At 39.4% G+C, this 12,780-nt stretch overlaps 1 protein-coding gene across 1 annotated transcript in view; it reads left to right on the top strand.

Annotated features, from left to right (window-relative positions):
• The first annotated feature begins 6,836 nt into the window (after positions 1 to 6,836).
• ntsr1 (neurotensin receptor 1 (high affinity)) overlaps positions 6,837 to 12,780 on the top strand; it is a 37,837-nt gene continuing 31,893 nt past the window's right edge. Inside the window, exon 1 of the mRNA XM_055048725.1 lies at positions 6,837 to 7,592. Coding sequence (XP_054904700.1) covers positions 6,924 to 7,592 — 669 coding nt within the window. The 5' untranslated portion in view covers positions 6,837 to 6,923. The remainder of the gene's footprint in view (positions 7,593 to 12,780) is intronic.

The raw sequence follows: 12,780 nt of genomic DNA, 5'->3' as shown, positions 1-12,780 counted from the left end.
GAGATACAACCTGGGACAGGACAACAAGCATGCACACACAGAGCAGTGTGTTTCAAGGCATAAAATTACAAAGTAAAATTTATTTTCAATAATATTTTATATATATGACATTTTTACAACAGCTGAAGATCACATAGTTACTTGATTAATGATATACTGCCCCTTTGCTTCCAACTGATTGGCTGTTCCACTTTTTACATAGTAAAAAAAAAAGAGCAGGTGAACCTAATAAAAGGGCTGATGAGTCCAAAAGAGTGAATTAAACTGGGAGTTAATAATAGCTCAGACAGAAACACACTGACCTTGGCATTTACCAACAGGTTTATTAAACCTCACAAATGTTGCTTTAGTCATTTTAGCTTTGCAGATTTTTCTCTGAATTCACTTAATTCTGCAATACTACATTCATTTTCTAATTTCTTTACTGTCTAATTTCGGTGTTTTTTTTAAATTATTATTATTATTATTATTTTATTTATTTATTTTTTACTTATACCCATTAACCCCTTGCTTCTAATTTGGAGTTTCAAGAACTTTTACTCCTCAGTAGAGCGAAGGCAGCTGAGACTGAGAGGTTTATTTTGGTCTTCTGGTCATACTTCATCAGGGCCGAGATGATGAAAACAGTGGGGAGGCCAACGGGGAGGGAGACTTAGGCTCCTGATTTTTGCAAAAGTAAGTGAGTGGGTCTAAAAAAATAATTGAAATGAGGAAAAAACATTTAAAAAATGAGAGCGACGAGGATGAGGGGTTGGGACAGGCAGGAATGTAAAAATAATAAGCTTCTCTTTGAGAGTCCATAGTTTATTGAGTGCAGTGAAGTTGTGATGGGTCTGACTGAAACCTTGGTGCATGCGCCGAAAAAACAAGGCGAAGCCCCGTGTCGGTGCGCATATCTCCACAAAGAACCATAAAGAAGACGACAGGAAGTGGTACGAGGACGGCGGAATGTTTTTGTTATTTTCAATGTGCCGCTGAAAATAACTGGCTCCACCAGTTCTCAAAACACCACGCAGTTAAATAAATTATTCAATGGAAACACCGCAATTGTTAAATTGTGTTCAATAGCATTGATTATGAAAATTATTACTCTGCTTCCCGTCACTCTTATGCTGAGCAATAAATGAAGACTTACATTGTCATGTAAACATTGGTACAAGCTAAATTAAAAGCCTTTCATAAAGTCTTTCCAGTGATTTAATGGTTAACCTCTTTGTCTGTCAACTCAAATTAGTTTGCGTTGTGTTCCCTTTTCTCCAACCAAACCAGTTCAATCGAGATCCAAAGCTGGTACGACCCACATATTCATCAGCAGTGCCAGATGGAACAGCTGCCAAATTCAAGGTGGCAATTGTTTACACACCGTTAAACTCTAAACTCATCCAAATACAAGATGAAGGTCTAATTGTTAACATATAGCATTTAGCAGGTATATTTTTCCCAAAAGGTGTTTAGGTTTCATGTTAAGGTGTTTAGGTTTCATGTTAAGCTGGAATTTTGCAGCACAACAGACATGACAACATGATTTTGTTTTCTAAGTATCTTTCTCAGAACAGACATCATGCACAGGCTTCAGTAAACAACAGGAAGGAGCTCTTTACATGCTCTCAGCAGAGAAGTCATAATCTATGAGTGAAAACTTCAAAGAATACAAAGACTTCAAAGTACAATATGAGATTTCTCTTCTGCTGCAGATATCCACCCAGCAAAGCAATCTTTTAACGTCGACGGGAAAGACGGATCTCACTGATATGTGGGGGATACTTTACTTCTTGGCATGAGACATCCAAGTTATCAGCTGCAGCAATACCTGAAATCATTCGTAATAAATGCATTTTCATAAACTCCACCATGAACAAGCGACAGAAAGCAGGGATGTTGGTTTGACACCACAGATGAAAGAGAGAGAAAGCCAATGATCCTATGTAGTAGCTGTGGTGTTAAATGGCACAAATGAACCTGGGTGGGCAAAAAAAAAGTTAGAGATATGACTTGTGCTGAGCCTATTGTTGAAGAGTGCTTGTTTGGCACATTTACCAAAGACAAAAAGAGAAATTCTCCAACCATTAAAGTCTGACGCCACTATAAAAAAAGAAGTTGTGCTCAAAGATTTTCCTGCTGTTTCCTTCAGTGGTTCTTGGTGCAGCGCCTCCACAGGTAAGGAGGTAAATAGTTTGCTCAGATGGTTTGGTTTGTTTGACACAGTGCAACATGAACTTCAACTGCTGAAAATGTAGCAAACTTTTCGATTTTGGTCTCCAAACGAACCAAATCTATCAGACTATGAGGTTTGAAAACACCCTAACTCTGATTGCAATGATAGCAAACATTAGCTGAGCGATCATTTCCAGGTACTTACCTTGATTTACTCGACTGATTTTCACCCTCTTTTTAAAAATTAAAGTGATATTTTCTTCTCGTTTGCTTCGTAGCAGCTGTTCTATCTGCAGTTTAACTGGTACTCTGAGCATCCCGATTTCCTCCAAAAAGTTGCATCCCTTTGTTAGTCTCAGTCACATGGTTTTGGTGTCTCCATGAAGCTTCACAATATTTGTCTCTGTATTTCTGAACCCAGGAGTGAGCAACCAGTCCTGAGGGGATTCTGTGTTCAGCCTTAGAAAACAACTCTGATGGAAACGTCTGTTTGTGAGGAAGCTCAACATGCAGTAGCGTAGTGTGGTACAAAAGCAGAAGCCCCATGAGATCAGCTTGCCAATCAGTTTCCCGGGGGAGATAGTATTGATTCCTGAGCTGAAACCTGCAAACAATATTTTGATCTCACACTTTTTTTTTTTCTCGGTCTGCAACAACAAAGCACAAAGCAAAGCAATGGTTTCCAGTTGCTACCACCTTTTTCTTCTATTACTATTGAAATGCAGCTCAATTGTCTGGATTAGGATGAACTTCAACACTCGGGCAGATCAAATTGTCATTCACCAAATTTCCATTTGGCACATCATTTTTCTGCCTTAAATAACACAAAAATAGACTCAAATAAATGCTGCATCATGAACTAAACAGCTAATTAAATTCAACTTTAACTAGCTATCTCTAGCTAACTAACTAGGTTATACAGACAGACAGATAGATAGACAGACACTCACACCTACTCATCTAATGTAATGTAAGATCAACAAATTTATTTTGTCATCCATGTTTTACCATTATCACCTGTGTGTTAAAAACATAGTTTGTAATCGTAGACAGGGTCTTTGCCACATCTTCTTAAAAAGCAATATGTGACAGTGCCCTCCTCAGTGTCGATAGAGTGTTTGAAAAGTTTAAATGTTCGGTCATTTTGTTGGCTCAAGAAAAATAGACTTTTAGGTTCTTCGTGTGTGGGTGCTTGATATTTTCCTGTGGTATCTGTCAAACACAGCTGTAGATTTGATTTACCTGCTGCTGAACAGTCACAGCAGAACAGAAGCAGCTGCACCAGATGGACTACTTTTTCTTTTCTGCATAGCTAATTTTCAAGTTAAGTTTTTGGATTTATGGAATAAAAGGGAAGCTTGCAGACATTTCAGCACACATCTTGGAGGCTCACAGACAAAGATGAGAGTGAAGCATCTTCAGACAAAACTGAGCAAAAGTCAGTTGTCTTTGTTTTAGGTCTGTTGTAGTACACATGACCGCTAAGAAGTGTCCGCTGTGCACATTCAGTATCTTTGTGACAAACCATTTAATGAACTCTTTTATGTGTGTGTTCAGTTTTCTGCATGTGGGTTAAATGGCTTCGTCAGAACATGACACTCTGCAAAATATATCTAGCGAACTTTGGGGGCTTGTGTTGTAGAGTTCAGGCTCATGGGTGGATCTACCCATAATGCTCTTTGGTGATCATTGGATCACCAGAACATCCAAAAGCAGCAGTGTATCAGTGTTTTATCTTCCTCTCTGAATAATCAAAAAATTTGTTCTTGTGCCAATTTGCCCAACATTTGCAGAAGGCAGAGGCCGCCAGCCTTTAGACTCACAGTGAGCTCACTGTTGTTTCCTGCTGGTCTGTGCATAATAAATACCTACAGATATCATCTCCTCTGATTCAATTATAAACATGTCCATTTAAAAAGCAACAGACCAAAGGCTGACAATTAAACCAATTTAGCATGGGATCTGATAGGAGTCTGCCTCTTTAAATGCCACAGTTGCATGAATTTTTTTTCCCCATCTACTCTTAATCAGAAATACCACCTGCGGTGCACAAAGTCACATTATGAGATAAAATTTGCAACATTTTTTTGTGAAACATTAAGCCAGGTATTTCAGTAAAGTCGAGCAAGAGTAGTTTCTATGCATAGATGTTTTGTTTCGGACGCAAATTGTGGGCAGCATAATTGTTTTTGCACACAAAGGTATGCAATTATATGTATATACTTAAAAACCTAAGTACGTTCCATTGTCTAACACATGCTGTGTAATTGATGTCCCCAGAGATCATACACAACAGGCAGCTTTGGTCCCCACACCTTTTTTAAATACCACACTTTGTTGTTTTTAAAGAGAGATGCTTACAAAAATCGGCTGTAGCAGTAGTTCAGTGCTTCCTTTTGTTTTATCCTCAATCAATGCTAAAACACAAAATATTACTAAGTCTCCAGCAAAACAGATAAAAGTTGCTTGATTCTATCAATAGTTATTTTATATATATATACACACAAAGTCTACAGAGGTGTCTTGAAACATCACAACATATAACGATAAAGTTGCTGAGTGCCACTTTCCTCCAGCTGCGCTTAGCTCTGCCACTCATCCCCAAACTCTGTCGTTCCTCTCCACCTCTTGGTTCCACCAAGTTTGTTGGAGTTTTTCAAAATTTTGGCTTACGGTTTCACAGGGGGAATAGTTGCACTTTTGCCTTATGCTGCGCAATACAGAAACTGTCTGCTCTGTATTGAGCAGACAGTCGAGCAGGTTAAACTCTTGGAGATGCTCCAACAGCAGCGCAGCGTGACCTACTTTCTGATCAGCATTTTTAGCTGACTTCTTATTCAACTTATATGTATTTGATTACAAATGGCATCTGTAGATTGTGGTCACAACAAAAGCTTTCTTTTGTCCTGATGCAGTAACAGACGACACGTTGAACCCTTCATCCCAGTAAACACACATTCAGATGGGAGAGACTTTACGCTTCAATAAATGTGATTAATTGTGTGTGTATTACCACCTACACCAACACACACTGCAAGGCCAGGAACAGCACACCAGCAGCCTGGGAAAAAAATAAGATGTACACAAAATTTCAATTTGATATAAACTTATCATTTTTCACTTTGCATCTGCTTTACTGCTACAACAGTGTTTCCTAATTACCCAGGCAGTCATTCTTTAACTGGTTTTAACCTTGCACTGAATTTGTGCAATTAACACATTGCGCAGAGCAATCTTTTGTAAGCCTTTTAAATTTCATTTTCGACCCAACGTACTTTATTTTTTCTTTTCTGCTGCCATAATTTTCATTTCGGGAGAATGAAAGGACCTTGAACAACTGTGAAGATGTGTTGAGAGACAAAAAATTTCGATTACTCTTTAACCACATGTCTCGGAAACAGTGTCTTTCACATCATGTGTGTTTGAATTTTCTTCAGGTAGACATATTTCTTGTTTAACTATGTATCAGTTTGAAAAATATCAGCTGCCGTGAATCTCTCGGAAGATGTCACCTGCAGCACCCAAACAGGTGCCTTAATGGTGAGAACCATTTGTGTGGATGCAATAAACATGATTAAGTGTGTGCTCGCAGGTGAAAGTCCTGCCCAATAAAGAAATGAAGTCATCCACAGCATGGGAAGAGCTGCAGACACACCACTGGCTGCTGAAGAGTGTGGAAAAAAACAACCTGCTTTCTGTTAGGTTTGTTGGCAGTAAAGAGTCAGAGCTGCTTTGCAACCCTGGTTTGAACGCTGCCGGTTATTGCCAAGTAACCATTAGAGCAACATTTCCTCCTCTCTTCCAGTCCAGCGGTAATATCTCTGCACGCTGTGAGTGGATCATTAGCCATAAATGAAGTCCTGAGCGCATTGTGATGCATTGAGGTGCGCTCTATGTTTGTCATCTGACATTATTTCTCTGCATTTCTGTGACAGAGGAAGAGAGGAATACTCTGCAAAAACCCTCCTTAATTAAAATGCTTCTACATCAGTATATTAAATCCTTTTAGATGAGAAGAGAAAGATTATAAAGGGCAAATTTCTTCAAATGATTGGGATTGTTCTCTGCTTCTTCATAATCTAATGCTGGGTAGAAAAAGAACTCAATCATTTTTTCTTTTAATGGTGGGACTGGGTTCAGATTTTTAATCATGTTAATTACAGGGTCTGTAATTAATTAACTGAAGTCACATTTTTAATAAAAAGCCATTGATGAATGAAAGAAGAGACATTTTCAGTTCCAAAATCCTTTTGCTGCTAAATGATTGAGTCAATATGAGCTCAACTAAGACATGTGTTGTTTTTAATCTGTTAACAAGATTACTCAAATAGCTAATTAATCGAAAATAGGGCATCAAAAACCCTGGGTGCTTTTTTTTTTTTAAACATAAAAAAAAATTGCAACATCCACTTTAAAGCTCAATATTTATTTCTTTACTTGCGAAACCAAATATTTTTCTTTTCTCAGTATTTAGCCCCCCAAATAAAGTCTTATCCCCTCTTTGGCCACCTCTTGCTAAAACTCTAGTTCCGCCTTGGGAGCAACTTTACAAAATGTATTGATAATCTACCCATTCACAGATGAAACTCTCACTAACTGTCCACGCGTCATCAAAGCGGCGCCAATAGCCAGCGCGCCTCCCTGCTGTGCCAAACATAAAAGCAGCTGCGCTCTGAACTCCACGCATCGGTTCGGTCTTCCTCAAGGAGCAGCAGCTCACGGATCAGCGCACAGACCGTGATCCTTGGATGCTCCATATTTAAATTAGAATGGATTTAAACTTCACGCTCTCGGAGCGCAGCCTGGCCGGCTTTGGCACGCTGGCGCAGCGGCTGTTTGGGAACAAGTCGCTGTCTCCCGTTGGGAACGAGACGGGCGCTCCCAGAACCGAGGAAGACGACCTGGAAGTGAACACCGACATCTACTCCAAGGTGATAGTCACCGTTATCTACGCGGCTCTTTTTGCCGTCGGCTCTCTGGGGAACTCCATCACCCTGTACACCCTGCTGACCAAAAAGAGCCTGCAGAACCTCCAGAGCACCGTGAACTACCACCTGGCCAGCCTGGCCGTGTCCGACCTGCTCATCCTCGTCCTCTCCATGCCCATCGAGCTCTACAATTTCATCTGGTTTCACCATCCGTGGATGTTCGGGGACGCCGTGTGCAGGGGCTACTACTTCCTGCGGGACAGCTGCTCCTACGCCACCGCGCTCAACATCGCCAGCCTGAGCGTGGAGCGCTACATGGCCATCTGCCACCCGTTCAAAGCGAAGAGCATCATGTCCCGGAGCCGCACTAAGAAGCTTATCAGCGCCATGTGGATCGCGTCCTTCGCGCTCGCCACTCCGATGCTCTTCATCATGGGCCAAATGACCCGCAACGGGGAGAAGATCTGCACCACCATCGTTTCCGCTGTCACCATGAAGACCGTGCTGCAGGTGGGTGGAGATGGTGCGTGTGCGTGGGTGAGTGTGCGCTTTCAGCTGCTGGGTGTGAGGAGCTTTGCGCTCCCGTCTTTGCGCAGCGAGAGTTATGGAGTCTGAGATATCCAATGTAAATATTAACACATCAGAACTTATAGAATAACCGCCCGTGAAAGGACGGAGTGTGTTTGTGAGCGATGGAGGAATGCAATGATGAAATGTGTGGCTGAACTGTGGAGTGAAGGCTTTACGCACGGCTCTGTGTCTGACTCCAGTTTGCGCTCTGATGTGTGCGGTCACAAGACTGCACAGGAATTTACAACGTTATGTAATAGGGTTTATTTTGTTAAAATCTGACATTAACTGTCCCATTTATCGCATTGTTTCCAACTGCATCAACATATAACAAAAAAAAATCATATTTTTTTTTCATCTGAAGTGATGAAAATGATTTAAGGTTAAATTCATCGCTGTTGTGTGATTAAGCTATTTTGCTCAATTCTAAGCAAGGGTAACGATAAGGAGTTAAAATTTAATTGTATTTATTGTAAAGATAAAGTGTTTTTTAAAAAACTGCTCTCTTTTGTACACAGTACTCTCTGTTGTATTTTTAAAACAGGCTTCTTCAGGACACCAGTTGCATAAGAAAATCTGGATTTAAGCATCAAGCTTCACATAGTGAGCAGAAATGGGTTTTTTGATTAATGATTGGTTTAGATTTTTACCAAGAAAGTTATGGCCTGTAGGTGTTTATTATAATCTTTAAATAGAATGTCACTTAAGAAATCCTTAACTAATGTTGAAAATAAAATATTTAGGTTTGGAGATCTGAAAACCTTTTCTTTTATAATCAAACTGTTTGTGTGTAATTAGCATTCTTATTGCCACGGTGACTGAATTTTAATGCACATTTTGTCTCTTCTTGATCTAATGAAGCAATATTTTCAAACAGATGGCAAAAGTATAAACCTCCCAGGAGGAGTGAGAGAATTTTACTAAGAACTCAGAGAACTATGTGTCCTCTACATTGAATGGTGGGAATTTTCAAATGACTTATAGGATATGAAATTTGAAATGTTAAAATTATTATGTAAAATAAATTAGGAATGCTGCAAACAACTAATAATACCCAACAAACAAATTTGCTCACACATTAGTACACTAAGGTCTAAGGTTTAAGGAGTTCTTACTATGTTTTATAAAAACCATTGAACTTATAAAGAACTCTGCTTTAGAAATTCAGGAGGTTTCATTGACCTTTGAGTGGCTTCAGAGGCCACCAACTAACAGATGTGGCACATAATGAGTTTTTGATTTATGCCTGTCTTCACACCTCCCTCTCTTGGTCTAACATTTTCGTCTGTTTAATGCCACTGCTGCAGCTGCTTCTCCTCCTATCCTGTTTCTTCTTCCTAACATCTTTACATTGCGCTGACTTGAAGGCAAGAGAGACAGTAAATCCTTTATGTATTGTGGTGCTAAACTTTCAGTGGTTTATAAACTAACATCAGTATTTTTTTAAGTGTATTTTCTGAGCTACGGGGAGCCAGTGGAAGGCCTATAGAACTGCTGTGATGTTCTCTGTCTTCCTGGTTTTAGTGAGAATGGCAGCAGCAGCATTCTGGATCAGCTGCACCTGGAGGATTGATTTGCTACTCAGACCTGTGAAGACGCTGTTGCAGTAATTGATGTGAAGTAGATAAATGCATGGATGAGTTTCTCCAGGTCTTTATGAGACTTTAATGCTCTAATCCTGGAGATGTTCTTGTGGTGATAGAAAGCCAACTTTGTGACTGTCAATGTGGCTCTGACGGTTCAAGTCAGAATCCATCACTGCACTCAGATTTCAGGGCTGATCGCTAGTTTCTGGCTGTAATAACTAACTATTGATTGTTCTTCTTTTACTCCAAAGATAATAACATCAATTTTGTTTCTGTTCAGGTGGAGAAAGTTATGTCACATATGTCAGGTTTAGCGTTCAGGCTGTATGACAGCACTGAGACTGGAAGTCTTGATAACTTTATGACAGCAATGAATATCTATTGCATCTGTATAAATGTATAGTTCTAACCCAAATGTTTGTCACACTTTAATGGAGTCTTTCCGCTGCTTTCGTCTCTCTTTGATGTCTTATTTTGTCATTGATGGTTTAAGATTAGCTGAAAACCACTGAATTTTGCTTCAGTGGATTATAAATTGCCAAGATAACTCGATAAAATACTGCAGTTTAATATAGTTTTTTATTTTTTTGCCACTCTGTGCCAAGTTGCTCCTCCACATCAACATGCTGTTTGCCTCGTCCCCTCATTCCCTCCCTCTCCTCTTTGTTCTTCTCCTTCTATTCACAATGCCAACATAATAATCACCAACCGGAGCTGCAGCGTGGCTGAAAGATTGTATTCTAGGTTACTTTGGTTAAATTTATACATAGAAAAAACACAAGCATATATTTTCACTTCACAGAGGAAAATCTCTTCCAAAACAGTAATTCTACAGAAGAATCAGTGACCAACACTGTCAACACCTTGCACAGAATTTTCTAAGAGTGCATGTGTTCCTGATGTTTGGATGCACTGAAAGGTTGTGCCTGCTGGTTTTAGCACCAGAGGCGCCACGCATTTAGCCTCTTACCACAGCAATCAGTAGCTTTGTGCGGCGAGACGGTACATGTGTGCCTCACCAGGCTTGCAGATGCTTGGAAAGACATAGTGCAGAGGGGAGGGAAGAAGATGGAGGACGATCCTTTGTGGATTAATAGGAGCATAGAGTGAACTCTGCTCAGGGGTAAGAGTCCAGCCGTCTTGAGTTCTTTCGTTGCTTAATCTGCGCCGTAAATGGCAAAAATAAATAATGCAGAGGATCGAGAATTCCCTCTGTAAAGCAGACTCGTGGCTGGCAGACATGCAACACTTGGAAGATGACTATTTTAATTTAGTTTCCAGATTTGGCATTTATTAATTATGGAAAAGTTTAATATCTGTTTGGGATGAACTAAAGCTGGCACCTGTCAATGCTTTGTTCATTGTAGTTTTTTTTTGTAAAATCTCACACAAACATTCATCACTGAATACACATGGAATAATTTTCATACATGAAATACATTTGTTTAAAGGTTCACTATTCTGAAATTTCCAGGCACATTTTGCCTTTTTGTAGCATTAACAAATAACTATTATCTGCAGTTGTTGCAAAAATGTAAATATCAAATATGACAAAGAAGAAATTTGACTTTGTAATTTACCGCCTCCAAATTGGCTCTTTCTGTTTCTTTAAACACTCCTGCTCTCTCTGAAGCTCCACTTTCAGAAAGTCATCATAACACACCTCTTCAACAATATTTTGCCAGCTTTGGACTGAGAAATAGCTCTATCATGAATTTGGCAGAAAGAATAATAAATAATGAGTAATTTTCTAATTACCACTGGCTAGTTTGGAGGAGCTGTATGGGGGAGGACTGCTCTGGGAAGCTTGGAAACTGCGATCTTGAGGAAGAGCCGCGCCTGGAAGACGGCGCTAGATCCACCCGAGAATTTTTAAACAGCTGAAATTAAAGGATTTTATGCACAAAATAATCAAGGCAAAACTCCACGTATGTTTTTGATGATGTAATGATATTATAATATATTGTAGAGCTCAAAAGGAACAAGAACTGCTCCTTTAAATGTATGCAATGAATGTCAATTTACATTCAAGAACATTTCGATCAAAGATCTTAACAGTGGAACCAAAGGAACAGAAAAAGAATAAAAAAAGAATGAAAAGACTTTAGAACAGAAAATGTTGAGAGAAAAATTGCCACCGTTCCAACTGATTGAGTATCGATGCAGAATAATTAAGAAACAAAATCTGCTGTAGAGCAATGAGAGGACACTAAAGTTCTGTGAAATGACACAGCAAGTGCAGCTTTTCATATGCTGAAAGTCAGACAACAGAGGCTGGTGGAAGGCAGTTTAACTCACACTTTAACGCTTCCTGTCTTACCTGCTCTGGCTGCCTCTTCCAGTAGATGGCACTTGAAGTTACCTGCACATAAAAAGTTGCGTCACAGTTTCTAATAGTGATACTGATGAGAATTGGAATCTAGGAAAGGATATGATGAAAAGGACATTTTTCTTTTCTTTTTTGCTCAAAGAAATCAGCGTCTGCATGCATGTTGCTTCTTTCTTATTCCTCTCTTTCTGACCTGACAGTCCATATGTCAGTCTAATCTGTAAAGTCCTGTGTGTGATTCTGTGTTTAAAATAATACTCACTGTATCTCTCTCATCCTCAGTTGTTCCTGCACTTGCCCCATCATCTGTTGTGGATCAGCCAGATTCAAACCTAAATAAATTCAAACCTAAATAAAACAATACATCTGACAGTTATTATTGTGCTTTGGTCTTATACTAATGTTAAAAGGGGTAAAATAAGAGATAAATAAGCAATGCGTCTCTGCTGTGGTTAATTACTATAATTTTAAACTTTGACCAGGCGTCACTGTTGAGTGTTAAGTGCCATTTTCACAACAGCCCACAATGAATATTTGACAGAGACAGACACAAGCAACAGTTATAAAACAAGAATAAAGAGATTAAGCACACACTTCAAAAACACACACACCTCCTTGAATTTCCATCAAAATGAGGACTTTGTGTTGATTTCAGTTTATTTTATTAACTCCATTCATGGCTAACCCAGACAGTTTCCCCTAATCCTGACCAGTTCCTAACATTAAAAGAGCTGTATTCTGCAAAATTGACTTTTTTGAGCTTTATATTATATTAAAATGTTATTCACCCATCAAAAACATTCCTGGGGTGTTGCTTTGATTCTCTCCATGCATGTTTAAGAAATCATTTGATCTCCCTTGGCAACCATTCAGCTGTTTAAATTGTCTGTTCCAGATAATTAGATGTGTTATTAATTCATGAAATATCAGTGCAGCTTAATGTGGATTCACCACGTTGCCTTGTACTGATCTGCTTGTCCCCTCTCAGGTTGATGTTGATAAATGCGTATGCTTCTTTGCCAAAAGTATTTGCCCGCACTCTGCAGGTCTGACAGCTTCAGCTCTTCCGAGAAACGTGTCTGCAAGGTTTATGAGAATGTTGAATGTCATCCTTGCTGAAGAGCATTTGAAAGGTCAGACACCGATGAAGTACTGTGTCACAAGCTTCCCTCTCATTCATCCCAGATGTTTTCTGTCAGTTTGACATTAGGAC

The sequence above is a fragment of the Poeciliopsis prolifica genome, unplaced genomic scaffold (assembly GCF_027474105.1).
Source record: "Poeciliopsis prolifica strain line A6 unplaced genomic scaffold, Auburn_PproV2 SCAFFOLD027, whole genome shotgun sequence".
In the NCBI taxonomy this organism is placed as follows: Eukaryota; Metazoa; Chordata; class Actinopteri; order Cyprinodontiformes; family Poeciliidae; genus Poeciliopsis; species Poeciliopsis prolifica.
Note: the sequence above shows the minus strand (reverse complement) of the source record. Positions and strands in the feature narration are given on the sequence as shown.